This window comes from Cervus canadensis, chromosome 3, assembly GCF_019320065.1.
Source record: "Cervus canadensis isolate Bull #8, Minnesota chromosome 3, ASM1932006v1, whole genome shotgun sequence".
Lineage (NCBI taxonomy): Eukaryota > Metazoa > Chordata > Mammalia > Artiodactyla > Cervidae > Cervus > Cervus canadensis.
This window is the reverse complement of record NC_057388.1, coordinates 95788737-95806965: the sequence shown is the minus strand read 5'-3', so window position 1 is coordinate 95806965 and position 18229 is coordinate 95788737. Positions and strand designations below refer to the sequence as shown.

The following is an 18229-nucleotide window of genomic DNA, read 5'->3' as shown; positions in this document are numbered from 1 at the left end:
TATATATATATACACCTATACCCATATACATATATATACACACATATGTATGTGTATATAATGCATAGACTTAAAGATTAATAGTAGATGGACATTCATGTACCTCCCACCCAGATTAAGAAGCAGAACAAATAGCTCCCCTTACTCGTCTTCTACCAAGATAATCCCAGTATGCTGACTTCTCTGTTTGCCATTCTCTTCATACGTATGTATTTACCATCAATATATGCATCCCTCATTCAGATACAGCAGTTTTGAAAAATCAAGTAGCAATCTTAAACCTCCCTGTGCAAGGAAGTGATGATGCTTTCACTTTTAGATGAAGGCTCTCAAGATCGGGAAAGAATCTCAGGAATAGTGTCTGGCTTCAGCTACCCTGGTGGCAGAGACCTGGGTTCAATATCTGGGAGGATCTCTTGGAGAAGGGAATGGCTACCCACTCCAGTATTCTTGCCTGGAGAATTTCATGGACAGAGGAGCCATAATCCATGGGATCACAAAGAGTTGGACACAACTGAGCAACTAACACTTTTCATCTTCCCCAAGAGTACCTGTGTGCCCATTCTATGAGGTTTAGTGGGCAAGGTCATGATTGCATTCTGGGAAGCATTTGGCAAGGTATTAGGTTGGGTTCTAGTTCATGTGGAACTGTCGTCATAAGGAATGGACTTCTTTGAATTTTTCTCCTTCACCAAGACCTAACTGTTGCTCTCAAGAACAGGTTAAGGCAGAGCAAATCTTGGGGTGATAGAAAACTTGTTCAGATTCACTTAGACATTCTGTCTTTAGGTTGAAAAATAACTCTCCTGTGATGGTGAGACTTGGTGATGACAGCTGTCTACATCTCGGCCTGTTGAGTCACTGTGCTCTGATATATCTGTCACCCTTGAATCCTCTAGCCCCATCCCCTTGGAGGGTTTTTTTTTTTCTTTATTAGATTCCCCATTATATCCCATGCAGTCCTCATTCTTGTTCCACATTCAACTTTTGTTGGTGCAAGTTATGCAGTGACTTTTTAGTAGAGGACAGAGACATTACATTGCCAACAAAGGTCCGTCTGGTCAAGGCTGTGGTTTTTCCAGTGGTCATGTATGGATGTGAGAGTTGGACTATGAAGAAAGCTGAGCACCAAAAAATTGATGCTTTTAAACTGTGGTGTTGGAGAAGTCTCTTGAGAGTTCCTTGGACTGCAAGGAGATCCAACCAGTTCATCCTGAAGGAGATCAGTCCTGGGTGTTCATTGGAAGGACTGATGCTGAAGCTGAAACTCCAATACTTTGGCCACCTCATGCGAAGAGTTGACTCATTGGAAAAGTTTCTGATGCTGGGAGGGATTGGGGGCAGGAGGAGAAAGGGGCAACAGAGGATGAGATGGAGATGGCTAGATGGCATCACCGACTCGATGGACATGAGTTTGGGTAAACTCCGGGAGTTGGTGGTGGAGAGGGAGGCCTGGCGTGCTGCGATTCATGGGGTTGCAAAGAGTCAGACACAACTGAGCAACTGAACTGAACTGAACTGATGTCCTTTATTTAGTCCTTGAACTTGTTTGGTAGTTTGAATTATGTGTAAAAGTCTTAGAATTCTGAACCCATTGCTTCCTTGCTTCTGTGACTGTGCAATTGCCTTTGAGACATTTAAAACTGCCTAATCCCCATTTTCTTTGCCATCTAGTTTTTCCTCTTTGGAAATTTGTAGACCCCTCTCTTTGTTCCCAATATTCTTAAATTTCAAAGTAAAATGTCTTCCTGTTGTCCTTTAGGTATTGTGAATGTTGGGCAGTGCAAGTTGGAAACTGATGTTCTTCAGTTCTAAGAAATAGTCTTGATTTTTGTTTGTTTCTGATAATTACTTCTATTTCTGATTTTTGGAACTCCTATTATTGGAAAGTTGGACCACTGGGCCAGTCTTATTTTCCTTACCTTTTCTTATACCTCTTTTTATTTCTTCTCTTCTTTTGTAAAGATTTCTTCACCTTCATCTTCTAACCCTTCTATTAAACTCCATTCTATCAAATTTCAAGGACCTATTTGTTCTTTGAATAATGATCTATTTTCTTCTTCATATTCTTCATCTTTTAATATAATCATATTTATATTTCATGGAGGGAATATTCTCTCTTAACTCTCTGAGGATTCCCCAGAGAAGACTCTTCAGATCTCTTTCTAAGAATGTATGGTCTGGCTACCAGCTTTCTGGAAAGTTGAGTGAGAGAAACAAGTTGGGTATCTCTGCATTCTGTAGATGATTAGTTAATCCCGATTTTCAATAAAGTAACTGTGCCTAACCAAGAGTAGGTGGTAGAATCTAGTGATTCAATATCCAGTGATTCTTATTTTAGCTGCAAATGATGTTTCTGGGTAGCGCATCTTCTGACGGTTTTGCAGTGTAAATTGTGGTGGTTCTTATCCACCCCCACACATAGTTTAGAATTAGACTGTCTAGGGGCTCTGAGTCAGTTATGAGTTTTCCATGTGCTTTAACCATTGCCATTTTCTCCTCACTGTTTCTTCTCTCTTTTTGTTGGTTTATATCTTTTTTAAAATGCATGTGCTGTAATTTAGTAGCATTTCTGGCACAAGAGAAGTAAGTGCGTTAAATCTGCCTTCTTAATCTAGAAATCAGCTTTTTCGTTATTGCTTAGTTAGAAATTATAAATTCCATTTGAGCCCTGCAATAAAAGTTCCATTATGTAGGTTGAGTATTGGCTGATGCTTATTGCAGTCAAATAAAATCTCTAACACTAAAATAAGATGAATCATCAAGATCAGTAATGCTAATGCTTGGGTGAGAAGTATTCTCACTGCTCCCAATTAAGATGAAGGAAGCTTCACTGAGGTTTGGCAATTGGTTGTCAGCAGTGTAAAAGGAAGGTGGTAATTTTACACAAGTTTCTGGTTTCTCTTCACCATTTAAAGCCTCAAACAGAAGTGTCAGATTACAGTATTTTTGTACTACAATTATCTTTTCCATCAAAGAGTAGAAGTTAATTTTAAATAAGCAGAATATAACTTACAGAATTACTACCAGCTAATCCTTGTGGCATGATACATTGAAAAATAGATTTTTGGTCATATCCAATTTTATAGCTCAAGAGGCTCAAAAGTTAGTAAAGGGAGTGAGGGAGAATAACATTGATCTTCTGGATAATATTCATTTTTAAATATAGTATTGCATTTAATCTTCCCAAAATCCTAGAAGATACCTATCCTAAATCCTATAGCCTTCAATCCAAGGATCAAGTTCAGTTCAGTTCAGTTCAGTCGCTCAGTCATGTCTGACTCTTTGTGACCCCATGGACGGCAGAACACCGGGCTTCCCTGTCCATCACCAACTCCTGGAGTTTACTCAAACTCATGTCCATCGAGTCGGTGATGCCATCCAACCATCTTATCCTCTGTCGTCCCCTTCTCCTCCCACCTTCAGTCTTTCCCAACATCAGGTTCTTTTCAAATGAGTCAGTTCTTTGCATCAGGTGGCCAAAGTATTGGAGTTTCAACTTCAGCATCAGTCCTTCCAATGAATATTCAGACTAATTTCCTTTGGGATGGACTGGTGGGATCTCCTTGCAGTCCAAGGGACTCTCAAGAGTCTTTTCCAAAACTATAGTTCAAAAACATCAATTCTTCGTTGCTCAGCTTTCTTTATAACCCAACTCTCACATCCATACATGACTACTGGAAAAACCACAGCTTTGACTAGACAGACCTTTGTTGGCAAAGTAATGTCTCTGCTTTTTAATATGCTGTCTAGGATCAAAGGATCAAAGGAATTAAGGAAGTTTTAAGACTAAACAGCTAACATGAGTCATTTGTAAGACCAGAGCACTGGGCTATGAATCCAAAAGAGAATGACCATAAATTCTTTCTAGTGCATAGTAGTACTTTCATAGGATAAATTTGACAATTGCCAGTAATTATGCTATGAAATTGTGATATAGGATGCCGTTTTCCTTTTTTTAATCCCAATTGAACAGCTAATATCGATCAAATACAATTTCTCTTAATTAGCTTCTTGAGGAATCAGCAAAGTTGCTGATTTTATACTCTTAGTAGAAATGAATGACACATCTTTGAAAACTTTTTCCTAGACATTCATTATTTTGGGTCTAGAATATCCAATCTCTAAGTGTAGTTTAAAGTATCTGCTACCAAGTATATTGAATTTATGACCAGAATATCTCCAAGCATCGGTAGTAAGAAGAAGATCTGAGGTATTGACCAAATTCCTGAATTCCCATGTAACATGCCTCCTCATTTAAGTAAATAGGTAAATATTAATGGAATTTAATGTCTCTGCATTTGCACATTTGAAATTAAGAGAAAATATTATTAAACAAGATTCAGATATGGACTCTTATGGTAACTATAGTTGTATTCTGTTTCCACAATCTGTGATTTACTTTCTTGGCCAAAATTCTAGATTTTCCTCCTCGTTCGTCAAAGATTAGAAATCCTTACTCTTCTCTTACTTAACTAGATCACCTTATTCGAACTTATTGAGTAGTCTAGTTGAGGATAATTACTTCAGTCACTACTTTTAGGAATCTCTTTATTGAATTTCCCTTTCATTCCTTTCAAAGATGCATGATTGCCATACTGAAGACTTTTTGGGATATTTCTAGCTATATACAAATTAAAAAAGAGAGGAAAAAGTATTTCCCCAGATTTTTGTTCCCTCAAACATGTGACATTTGCATGGTTCCTCACCTGCTTGCTTACTGTTCCTTGCTTAGCTTCTGGAAGAACAGGCAAAGGCAAGCTCCAACCTAATGCACACTGTCTACTCTCACTCCCGAATTCCTTTTTTGTCTATCCTGTACACACTTAGCTCTTAAAGACACACTTTCTCTTTCACACTTGAACAGGCTCTAGGCTTGTCTTCCTCCTCCCTCCAGCCCCTGCCCTTTTTGGAAAAAAACAAACAAACAAACAAAGTTTTATTAAATATCTACCAGATATTGGGGTTGTAAAGGAAATAAGTCTTATCCCTGTGGTGAGAGAGTCCGTACTGATTCATAGGCTTACATAGCTCTACAGGGTGATGGATATCTTCCAGTTTATGTGTGTAAACCTAAAGTATGAGACAGTGGTATTGATCTTCCTAAGGAGCCAATCTAGGGGGTAATGTTGAGAAATAAATTCTATCTCTTTTTCTCTAGACCACTCTTCTCTAAAAGACCAATGGGGCTCCATATCTTTCAGAGAACCTAAAATCTACCCTCCAGGCAAGAATTAGTCCCTCTTGCCTAGTTTTCAAGTGGCTTAAGTTCATAATTTACCATAGCCTATGTTCCATATCTTATTTTTCATATGTGTGTCTTCTCTACAACTTTGTGAGTTAAGATTTTCCCATGAGTTTAAATGTATTTTATTTTCTGTATGACTCATTTTTAAAGTCCTAGCACTTTGCATTTCAGACCTACTTATCAATGATGAGGCTTTAAAAATTCAATGAGTGAAAGATTTTTAAAAATCTTTAGTGGACACCATTGTCCTGTCATCTCCTTGTTAATCTCTAGTTGGTTGATCCAAGATTTTGAAATGTTTTTTAAATCATGGGCTTAATAATATAACTATACTTATAAAATCAGAAATGTACCCATACATTTTTTGAAGTTTTGGGAAGGAGACTACTTTCATTATTTCAGACAATCCTATGGCTATATCTAAAGTAGGAGTTTCTATCTACTAAAACCATTGTGTGACATTTACTACCACCTAGAAAAGATATTTAAAGCACCTAACAGCTTCTTCTCTTTGATTTCTGAACCCCTGCTGCTACCACATTTACACTGACCATCTTTAAAATCAACTGGATTTTATAGCTGTGAACCTTCTAGAAGCGTGTTTTGTTTTTTTTTTAAGTATTTCTTGCCTGTTTAGTTCTAGTATTGGCTACCAGGTAGCAACCGTGCCTTGAGTAGCTTGAGTCTCTTATTAGGGAACTAATAAGTGACAGAAAGATTAAGCCCCATGCATTTAAGAGGGAAAGGGGTAATGTCCAGAATCATGATTTTTTAATTCCTCTCTGGTATGTTGGCTATTGCAAATGCAGGCATGAATGATCAGTTGGCTGTGAACAGCCTCTGGCCCTGTCAGTCTACAGTTTCCATGGCATTATATTTCATGTCAGGGCCACTGAGACAAAATGCAGTGAAAGCTGGCCAGGTGGCAAGGGTCAACATGGATCATGCATGGAAAAAATATGAAAACTGCATAAGTAAAGAGACTGAGCTCATAGGAGAGGTGCCGGGAGAGAGTGAAATATCCAAAAAAGCAATAATGTTTATGAGAGGTCTTTTTCAACCGTAAAAAATGCACTTATGCCAAAATAAAAAAATCAAATATGTTATTTTGGACTTTTCTCTTTCCTTCGCCCTCAGCCATCCCACTGGGCATTCTAGTTGTGCGTGGAGACTGTGATTTGGAGACTTGCCGTATGTACATAGATCGCCTGCAGGAGGTGAGTTTCTTTAGTCAATTATTTATGCTGCTCAGTTTTCCATTTTTGTCAGTGATTACCAGCCACCTTTATTTACTTCTAAAATGAGGCATTTGGGGAGGAATGGAAAGATGGTGGCCTTATCTTTCTCATCTTTTAAGCATACACGGTGTCTTCTCCCTCCCCACCCCCACTGCTGTTTCTCCTCCTCAGGTGGTTGGAATGGGAAAGGGTTGATGGGGTTAACAACAGCACGATGCTGCTCCAGCGTGATCCATAAGTATTGCTTGGAAGTCCTTGTCTTGCCAGACGGCTCACCTGTGTTTTTTGAACTCTACAGAATTTCTAAGGGCATGATAAATAATAAAGGGGGGAGATTTGGGGTTACTTAGTCCATGGGGTCACGAAGAGTCAGACATGACTGAGCGACTTCACTTTCACTTTACACTTTCATCATTAGAGAAGGAAATGGCAACCCACTCTAGTGTTCTTATCTGGAGAATCCCAGGGACGGGGGAGCCTGGTGGGCTGCCGTCTATGGGGTCGCAGAGAGTCGGACACGACTGAAGCGACTTAGCAATGCTTTGTATCTAGTACAAACTTCAGTCAGAGACAACTAGGTTTATTTTTTAATGTAACTTCTACAGGGAAAAAAAAAACAACTTCTATCTCAAAAGAATTTGTGTCAGAACACAAAGGAATAATCTATTATTTTTTTTCTCAATCCAGTCTTACCACTGAGAAAGAGAAAGAGGAGTCTTATATGGTACATTCCCTTGAACTGCACCTGCAAAGCCCAGAGACCCAGATCCATCACTGCAGTGGTCGTGGGTCATTTTTACAGAACTTCAAGGGAGAGTATTTAGTATCTTATCCTGAAAATGGCAAAAACAAAACAAAACAAAACACACACACACACACATAAATAGCCATTTCTTCATCTTTGTTTCCTGGTGAAAGATGTACATTAGAATCACTTTTGGGGATGTGGTCCAGACATTTTTATTTTTAGAGCTGTTGGGTGATTTTGATAAATACCCCAACATGAGCAACTCTCTTCCAGACAACACATTACATAAGTAAATATTGCAAATAAAGAAGATGTATAGTGTTTAAAATCCCTTCGAATTTTGCAGCTCCTTAGCTTTGAACATTAGATTCTGTTTCTGTTGGTGGATATAAACTCAAGTAGGAGGCATAAAATAATGTAATAATTGCTGATTTTTCTCTTCAGCATTGTTATGGATAGAGTTGGAATTGGGAATGCAGAATATTTTGAGATAGATGCCAAACTGTGACTGTTAATAAGGGTGAGAGAAGAAAAGTCAACAAGGTTTATACTTGTGGCTTCATTTGGCTACTTTTACCAAAGATAGCTCCAGCATGTTAAAGTTTGTAAACTTCTTAGTGTGTGACTCAGGTCCAAATCAATCCTAGAACATATAGTAGGTTGTTCTTTTTTTTTTTCCCAAAATAATATTCTTTTATTGTAGATCCTCCCTCAAAAAAACCTGCAGTAAAAAAGTCATAATTGATAACAAACATTTTTTTATATATGTATAAAACACTTGGGTAACTTAAGATCCTACAATAGCAAAATATTTGACTGGTGAATTGACTGTTGAAAATTAACTTAACGGTTAGGCTCATTGCACCAATATTCAACAACTAAAAGTAGGATTAAAAAAAAAAAAGTAAAGAACAAGCACAGATAAAGAGGAAAAGTTTTAAACTTGGACTTAGACAGTAAGTTGATAAAGCCCGTGGGAAGCAGGTGTGAGGACAGAGGTACCCAGGTTTGCTGACATCTGTAAATAGAATCACTGTGCTCATTAACATGGAAGCCTGCAGAACATGACAGCGGCAACAACTTAGTTATAAAACTTTATACAGGGAGCCTGGCTCTCAGAATCTTCCTGTAAAACCTCATTAATTTCAGCCCTGTTAATTTGCACTTCGTGATCATGCAGAGATGGTCAGCGATTTTCTTTTCAGTCTATGGAATCTTGTTTGCCAAGCAACTTACTGGTATAAACACAATTATCATGACAGTATGTTTTTGGTCTTAGATAAATAAAGTCTCCCTAAGTGCCTAAAGGGACTTAAGCAGCTTATTTCACAAGCCAAAACTCCAGGTGCAAGTTAAATATGACCCCCATTAATTACAACAAAATTGCCTGTCTTTTACTTCTGGTCTTCTCTATCCTTGAAATTACACTGCTCACCTCTAAACACTGTTTAAGATTTCTAAGTTTCAGTAGCTAAATGGCCTTTCTTCTCTCAGTCTAACTTAGTGTGCTTTTATTGTTTTTGGCATTATCTTCATTGTTTAACCTTGAGGGATTGGGGGGAGTAAGATGCTTTCCAGATGGGCTTAATAATATAAAATTGGGCATTTAGTTGATGTAGTCGTGGAAGCAGCTTGTTCAAAATAATCTTAAGATATGTGGGTATGTTTTTTTTTTTTTTTCATTTTCTCATTAGGACCTGCAGTCAGTTTCTTCTGGCTCCCAGAGAGTTCATTACCAGGTAACATATAATTGACTCTCCTTGTTTCTTACCTTCTGGCCAAAAGAAGTCTAGTTTTCAATTAATGTCTCATTTGAATTAGATTCCACGTCTTCCTTGAGGGATAGAATTCACTCCGAGAGCCAAGTTGAAGCTGGCATTTGGATTCTTGTGCCTTTTCCTGCAAAATGGATAATTCTAGTCTAGCACAAATTTGGGCTGTGGCTGTCCTCCGAGATTTTTTAGAGATTATAAAATGAAGTGCTTTTAGTGACAAATACTAGAAAACGCAACTCAAACTAGCTTGACGGGGAGTCTTTTGCTTTACGTCAGTACAAAGTTCAGATCCAGGGTGAATTTTGTGTACCCTTTGACCACGGTTCAAACTCCATTTTTCTGTTGGTTTTTCTGCTCTGTTCTCTTTTCTTTGAATTTTCACCCCTGGACAAGATGTTTTCCTGGTCCACGATGGCTGCCGGGAGCAACCAGGACTTGGGTTTCTCGTTCAGAACCAAGACAGTAAATTCTGTGCTTCCACAACCATCAAACCAGCTTTCTAAAATGCAATCTGATTGTCCCATCCTGGTTTCATAGATAGAATCCAATAAACCCAGCCTGCCTCTCTCCAGTAACCCACCCCCAGTCCATGGGAAAACACTCAGCTACCTTTGCCTCAGCATTCCCTGGGAGCGCAGTTTCTCCCTCACTTTCCCATCTCTGCGGTGCAGCACAGGCCTCTGCAAGCCATCCTCTTCCCATTCGGTTTCCCAGGCATGATTTAGATGCCAGCACACAGCACCACGCCACATTGTAAGGGGTGCGTGCAAAGTGTTCTCGGTTGTCCCATAAAAGCCCTTGTCTCTGAGAAGCCCAGTACCCTTGCCAGCTGGGAGGGGTGTGTGGAAGTCACAGCACGCCAGTGACACCCTCCAAATAAATCTTCTCCTAGACCCTATATACTTCCATGTGGGAGAAGAACTTAAAATGTCTAAATCGTAATTCCTGGTAGCATCTCATTCTGGGTTTTGGTGTCTATTATACTACCCCTGAAACTGCTGGTTAAGCATCATTTTGCAAAAACAGTTTAAAGACCCCTGTGCCTTGTAGCCTCCGGGTAACTTCCTTCCCCTGTAGGTCAGTAGCTATGCCCTCAGTCAAAGCAGCCTAATTATCCTGAGGCTGGATGACAGAAGTGGCCCTGGTGTTCTTGTTTGTTTGTATGTTTATTTCTCAGAGAAAGTACCCCACTATCCCAGAATCCTGCCCTCCATCTGGCTTCAATAGAAAGGACAAAAATTCACTTAGATGTGTTTACTATGAGAAAATAAATTCTACTTCTGGGACTGTTTTTTTTTTTTACACCCATCCTTAGAAGGCAAATTTCACTGTATTTTTTAGATAGAGCACGACCTTTCTTGTATCCATTATTTGCATGTTTACCTAGAGCCAATACCTAGATATCATTTTATTTTTTTAAGTGTTTTTAAAGACTAAACTAGAGCTGATTTCTACCCTTTAAGGATTGGCACTGCTAGCCATAAGATTTCAAGTCTTTTTTAAGAATTTTTTATTGTTATACATGGTATTTTAAACCTTTACAGCTTTATCAAAGCATCTCAAACATTTCCTCTGATTAGTTTTATGATGCATTTATTATCCTGACTTATTCAACGTAGTCATTTTGGCATGAGGGTTTTGATATATGGATATTTTGTACCATGTTTTCTTTATGCCGTGTTTGTACAAGTCTGCAGATAGCAGGGGATGGTTGAGACTCTAGAATATGATAAGGACATTTATTTTATTGATTATTTGTTCATAACAACCTGCAGAAGGATTAATGGTACTTATCTGTGATAAGTAATGATACTTTTCTGTATCAAAATCTTTCTGCTTTTGTTGTTTGTTTGCAGTCAGGTCAAACCCTGGTGTCAAAACTGCTGCATTATAAATGTCACTTCCAAAAGTTTGTGTACTGACCAGGTAGGATGACCAATTCAGCGATCAAAGATGAGTGTCAGGGTGTTACTTTGCACCACATACTTCCTTGAAGAGTTATAAAAAGCAGGGGCCATTTGGGTAGTAAGAGAAGGCTGGAATAAAGTTGTCTAGGGATGCCCAGAATCTGCTCATTAAATAGGTAGTTTAACTACTATTAACTCGGGAAATGATGTTTGAACTAACATGGCTGGAGAGTAGGGAAAAGGTGGTGAGGAAATTTCCTAAGCAGATTTTCAGAAAGCTGTTTGAGGCAAGGAGTAGGGGGATATAAAAATCTTCTCATTTGGCTGAGATTACAAGCACAGACAGACAGGAGTAGGAATGAGTTGGAGGGATGGTGAATGAAGAGTTCTCTTTTAGCTGCAATAATTTTGGTCTGCCTATTAGATGCAAGAGGTTTTGGTGAGTAGACAATTGGATGTATGGCTTTCAAAGCTCGTTGAAAAATTCATCCCTCAACACAGAAATTTGAGAGTTGTTAGCAAAGGAATGCTACTTCATTGAACCTATAAGGCACTTAAGGAGAGTTTGTGTAAAGAAAAGAGCTCAGTGTCATATGTGTCTAGTGAGTGGTCAAGAAGAACACAAGGTTAAGAGAACAGTCAGTCAATAAGAGTCATGGAGACAGATGAGTGGCTGGAAAGTTGGAAGTCAAGGAGAAGATGGTATCATGAAAGCCAAAACTGAAATGTATTTCAAAAAAGGCAGAAGTGATTAAATATGTCAAATGCTAAGGGGAGGCTGAGATGGCATAGATTGATTTTGATATTTTCCTGTGCATATAAAATACATGGGCTAGAGTGCCATTCGTTTTATCCAGAAAGTGACCAAACCAACTGGCAGGAAATTTTATACTAGATCTTTTGTTTCCTAAAGCAGAAAATGGTAATATCAACGTCTCTGGTCTGGGTCAGTGAGATTAGCTAGTGACTAGGAGAAAGACCTGTAAGATGAATAGCAAAAAGCCTGAAATGCTTTCTAATGAGCTTTCTTATGTATGAGATGGAAGTAAATGTACTTGAGAATTAGCTTGCATGGAATGAATAAACATCAGTAAGTTTGAAAACTTGCAAAATTCCTGTAGGCTCACTAACTTGCAGCTGGGATTTTAGCTGACTGTTTTCTAAGGCTAGAAAAAAACTCAAGAGAAAACCAGGCTTCGGAAAGGTGTGAAGTCCCCGAGACACCTTATTAGTGAGCCGGATGGCAGTTCCTAGCCATTGAAGCAATGAAGTGCTTTGGTTTCTTCCTTTCCCAAATTCATAGTGAAATGCCAACAAAGCCCTAAGCCTCAAAATGACACCTTGTATTAACCTAACAAGGCCTTACAAGTTACACAAGAACTTATTGGCCATTTATAGCCTGCTGAAAATTCCTGCCTGTACCATCTCTGAGGTCTAAACACAAGGCGCGCGCCCCCCCACCCCATCCTAATGCAGCTCACGTAACCTGTAACTGGTAAGTTATAACTTGATAAGCAAAATGCATTGTGCTAGCAGATTCAGAGTATTCCTGAGCTTGGCAGATAAGCTAGAATTCATAGGGAAATTGAACTTTGTCTACCTATTTAATAAGATTTATCTTGAGGCCTCCTACTATGAAATGATTTCTTCTCTGCTCCCTCTCTGGACTTCATTATATCTCTTTTTAACTCCAAGTTGTAAGGTTACTAAGGAATAGAGGCAGATTCAACCATCCTAGTGATTGTCAGCTGGGGGAGATTTGTCCCTCATATGGGACATGAAATTAAAAGATGCTTGCTTCTTGGAAGACTAGCTGTGACCAACCTAGACAGCATATTAAAAAGCAGAGACATTACTGACAAAGATCTGTCTAGTCAAAACTATGGTTTTTCCAGGAGTCATGTATGGATGTAAGAATTGCACCATAAAGAAAGCTGAGCACTGAAGAATTGGTGCTTTTGAATTGTGGTGTTGGAGAAGACTCTTGAGAGTCCCTTGGACTGCAAGGAGATCAAACCAGTTAATCATAAAGGAAATCAGTTCTGAATATTCGTTGGAAGGACTGATGTTGAAGCTGAAGCTCCAATACTTTGGCCACCTGATGGGAAGAACTGACTCACTGGAAAAGACCCTGATGCTGGGAAAGATTGAAGGCAGGAGAAGGGGATGACAGAGGATGAGATGGCATCACCAACACTATGGACATGAGTTTGAACAATCTCTGGGAGTTGGTAATGGACAGGGAATCCTGGCATGCTAAAGTCCATGGCGTCGCAAAGAATTGGACATGATTGAGCAACTGGGGACAATTGAGCAATTGAACACTTTTGTGTGTCATGACTAGGGACGTGGAAGTACCAGAATCTACTGAGTACAGGTCAAGGAAGCTGCTAAACATGCCACAAGGCACAGGGCAGTTCCCTGCAACAGAATTATCCGTCCCCAAAGGTCAGTTGTGAGGGGTTTGAGAAGCCCTGAGTCATGATGGTTCTCAGGACATCTGGGGACAAGGCCAATGACAGTGCTAGATGAAGAAAGTGGAAAGAGAGAGAAAGAGGAATAGGAAGAGACAAAGAGATAAAGGAAAGTAGAAAGAGTTGTCTATGGATATGGTGGCACAATGGAACCAGGGACTATTAGGGATTTTGTAGACACTCAGGGTTTCACCACATGTATGGGGCACTTGTAGTCGGCACACAGAAGTGTGTTTTCAAACTATTATGAGCTAATAATTTGAGAGTTTAATAAATACAATGTGTGCGTGTGTGCTCAGTCACTTTAGTTATGTCCGACTCTTTGTGACCCCACGGACTGTAGCCCACCAGGCTGCTCTGTCCATGGGATTCTCCAAGCAAGAATACTGGAGTGGGTTGCCATGCCCTCCTCCAGGGAGTCTTCCTGACTCAGGAATCAAACTTACATCTCTTATGTCTCCTGCATTGGCAGGCAGGCTCTTTACCACTAGCACCACCTGAGAAGCCCTAATAAATACAGTAGGACCCAATAATAGGTGAAAATGGATCTGGTGATTCCTTCTCTTTAAGAAGCAATTTACTTAGAATAACTCTAGAATAGTAGGAATATTTCATTATAGATGTAATAATTTCAAAAAGTTCTTTCACCCTTTAGAGCCCTTATAGATGTCTTTCACTTTCATAAGAAAACACTCTTGGTCAAATCTGACTCTACAACCATTTGTTCATCCTCTGATCCCTTTTTTTCTACATGCCTAATCTACTCCTGGAGGGTAGGTTTGTGCTATAGTCCATCAGAGCCCTATCTAGTCCTGGGCAAACAGCATGTGTCTGCAAATGTTTGACTCATTCCTCTTCTCCTACTGGCTGCTCTTACTCATCATCTCCCTCCCCTCTCTGAAATATCTCCCTCCTTAATTTGTGGTCTGGAGTCTAGAAGCATCTGAATGGAGGAGTTGAAGTCAGTTCAAGGGAGTCCTCCTGGGAATTAGTTTGTCTTGTCTTAGACAAGGACAGGTGTTAGGTAAAGAATTTGGAGAATGTTGTTTTTTGGGTGCTAGATCAAAGCTGTCAGAAATGGCTCAAATGGGGAATTAAAGTAAGCCTTACCTGGGACCAGGTTGTGTTTGCTATTACAAGTGAAAGCAAGACAGCTGTCTCTCTCACAAGCACACACATATACATACACACACAGAATTGTTGTTGTTGTTAATGGAAGACATTCTCGCCAGAAAAGGGCTCTTGAAAACTTTGGAATATCTCTCATTTCCATCTTCTACCATACCATCACTATTTTGTCATCTTTCAAAGCTGGATTTGCAAATGGGTATCCCATTTCTGTACATTTCTTCTGCAAGAATGGTGGGTAGTAAAGGAGTAGATTTGATAAGTAAGAGATATTGGTGAGATATAGCCTGGTGATGGAAAGAGAGGGAAAAATGAATGTGTAGATGGGTTAGATACAGGAAATGTCAAGGCTAGCAAAGAAGAAATTTGGATGGATACACAAGAGAAATTTAAAAGTTGCGATTATTGACTAGACATTATTAGATGAAGCAGAAATCCCCAATTCAAAGGGACTTCTATTTTGCCTCTGCTTATATCTTCCCTAAATTTTGTGAAAGAAAAAGAATTTCATTCACAGTAAAGGTGTACTTAAATGCTAGGTGAATATTGCTTAATTGGATAACCTAGTGGAGTATTTAATGGGGCTGCTGCACAATCATGAAATTATGTGTGAATCAGCTGTGAGTAATTGAATGTAAATTAAGGGCAAGTTTGGTGTGTGTTTGCCCGATAGTGGTTAAGGTAATTTCCTTATCAATTACATATAATTCATGCCAGTTGACTTTCAAAAATATGTATCTGAGGAATGTCAGGTTTGCTTTTGTGCATGCTCTGTTTTTAGCATGAGAACAGATTTTCCATTAGAATATATCAAAAGAGAAAATTCACATATCAGGAGTTTTGGGAATTAGCAGTATTTGTTAATATTACTCATTTAAAGGGCTTGCAGTTTTAAGAGATAGAAAGCATAATTACATCCAGGGTTATATCAGTCTGCCTACACTATAGAGCAATGACGGTTGCATTCATCTAAGTCCTACCGTTTCTATGAAGAAAAATAACAGATCACAAAATGAGCAAGTCGAATATCTTATCTCTTTGATGAATCATTGATTTGATTATGCTGTTTGAGAGGACAGAGAAGACAAGAAGCCCTAAACTAGTCCTGAAGGCTGTTGACATGGTGGTTAGTGGCACAGCTCAGGGGATTATGTGATTGTCTTTGGAAAAGTAGCTGCATTCAGACAATCACATTTCTGAAGTGTCTACAGTCAGTGTTGAAAGGGGCTTGCTTTTGCGCTTTTGTGGCTTTATCAGAAATTGTCTGTTTATACTGACTTTAACGTGTGGCATTCACAAAGCAAACGTGTCTGGCCATTCTTTCAGCTCTCACTGTCTAGTGGCAAGGATGCTGCCATGTCTGTCATAGTGGATCCTTGTGCCATGGCTCCCTGGCCCCATGAAATCCTGGGGGCCAGTCCTTGACCCTCCTGGTGGGGGCGATTTTGTTTCCTTATTTCCACCTTTTCCTGCTCAAGTCTGACTCCTGGCCTGCACTGCATTGCTGACCCTGAATCCAGGATTCTTAATGCTGGGGTCACCCACTCTACCTGTGTGCCAGGTCCTCTGTGAGGACACAGGCTACCTGATGGAATACCCACAATGTGTTAGCACTGAGAGTTAGTTAAGACAAAGTCACAGCAAGTTTTTTATTATCTTCATACTAACATCACTCCACTCTGGTCCTCTTTTTTGGTTAGGAGAATTGAGAGTGTGATAGACAAGCTGAAAAAGTTATGTGTGTACAGAAGACCTGCTGATATCACCTCTGTGGTCCTCATTTGTTTGGGCCCATCAAGAATGTGAAGAAATTGACAGATCTTGACTTTGGGTCATTATGATTTCCTTTTTGACAATCTGTTCCTCTTTACTTCTGGTCCACTTTTAATCCATCCCAGTGTACATTTGTCTTTGTTTATTAAGGTCCTTAAGATATTTCTCTTTTTTTTTTTTCATGGAAAGGCATTTTATTTTAAATATAGCAGTGTGTACATATCAATCTCAAATTACCAGTCTATCCTTCCCCTATCCTTTGCCCCTGGTAACTGTAAGTTTGTTCTCTAAGTCTGTGAGTCTATTTTTGTTTTGTATATAAGTTCATTTATATCAATTTTTTTTAATTACACACATAAGTGACATTGTATTATATTTGTCTTCCTCTGACTTACTTAGTATGATCATTGGTAGCTTTAGTTGTTTTATAAAAATGCATTAACAATCATAAATTTCTTTAAAATAAGATATGACATGTGTCAAAGTACAATTCCCAAAACATTAAACACAATTCTCATATAAATAGGTACATGTGAAGATTTCATGTAGCCCAAAGCCAGTTCAAAAATGAAGACTGTATATTTATCTGTATATCCATGCTATATCACTTCTATATCTCTACATGTAAATTTTGCTGCCAGTCCTGAGTGAGACCAGGTTTTCCTCCATTCATTATTTAATTTGAAGAATCCATTCATATAAAAACTCCATCTACCCAAGATTCATAATAATGGGCAATTTTAGTCCCTGTTACTTTAGGCCAGTGGTTCTAAAACTTTGGATTACATCAGACTCAACCTCAGCGATTGTTGGGTGTCACCCTAGAATGTCTATAGATCTGGGGTGGCACCTGGGAATTTGTGTTCCTAGCAACCTCCTAGCTGATGCTGCTGGTCCAGCATTCATGCTTTAAGATTGACTGATTTAAGCAGAAGCTTTGCCCCAGGACCATGTGGGACAGGTTCAACCTCCGAAGAAGTCAGCGCATAAACTCTGATTCACTCTCTTCTTAACCTCTTTTTTGTTTCTCCCATATCCTTCTCCCGTCCCCCTCTGTACACACGAGGTCATGCACAGCCAGCCTCACTCTAGGGATGCTCCTTCTATTGGAATATCTCAGAGTGCCAATAAGGGTCAAACTCCCAGTGTCTTCCCCGCAGAGACCTGCCCTCTCTCCTAATCTGTCCCGTTTCTGTCAGTTATCTCAATTTCACTGAGTCCAGTCCAGAATGCCCCAAATCCCCTTATAAACTAGAATTTTATGTTTTAAAGAATTGTGAGTGGCAGGGATTCTCTTAGTAGGGGACATTTTTATACCTGTATGGAGAACTGAAATGCAAATGACAGCCAGCTGCCACTAGGTCCTCAGCTTCATAAAGGAAAAGAAAGAGAGTTCCCAAAGGAAGTACATGTCCCAAGTTATAGGATTTATGAATACTTAATGGAAAAATGGAAAACCTCCTGGAAATTGTATGCGAGAGTTGTTATGTGAAATAAATTATTTCCAAGCAGAGCCCCTGTGGGCGTTTCCAGTGAAAAGTATGCTTCAATCTCTCACCAATGCTTTGAGTAGGAAAGGATGCTCACACTTAAAAATAGGTGATGGGGCAGAATGTGGAGTGAGGAACAGCTCTCAGCTCATTCAAATGGAGCCATGAGGATGTGTGTGTGTCTTTCCAGGACCAAGAAACCTCCTTCCCTAGGGCGCTCTCAGCTCAGAGACTCTCCCCACGGTGGTGCTTTCTAGATGGTGAGTGTTTCTGTATTTTCGGACGGGTGGGGGTTCGGGAAGCCTCAGGGCAAAGCATTGATGGCTTGAGTGGACTCTAATTTTCCGAAAGATTGTTCAGGAACCCTCTATGTGATTGGTATTTGGATCTCAAACAATGTGGACTTTCTGATACTGCAGCACACTTTCCTGAAGTTATCTCCCTCAAA

General features: G+C 39.4%; 1 protein-coding gene across 13 annotated transcripts in view; it reads left to right on the top strand.

Annotated features, from left to right (window-relative positions):
* DGKI (diacylglycerol kinase iota) overlaps window positions 1-18229 on the top strand; it is a 479729-nt gene that overhangs the window by 374760 nt on the left and 86740 nt on the right. For 11 of the 13 annotated variants that reach the window (XR_006268612.1, XM_043463812.1, XM_043463811.1 and 8 more), the window contains 3 exons: window positions 6386-6465; window positions 8929-8973; window positions 17972-18041. Coding sequence is in view for 12 of the 13 variants with exons in the window: in XM_043463812.1 (XP_043319747.1) it covers window positions 6386-6465; window positions 8929-8973; window positions 17972-18041 (195 nt within the window). In the remaining variant the exon portion in view is untranslated. The remainder of the gene's footprint in view (window positions 1-6385; window positions 6466-8928; window positions 8974-17971; window positions 18042-18229) is intronic. The other 2 variants (XM_043463815.1, XM_043463813.1) reach the window with 1 other exon arrangement.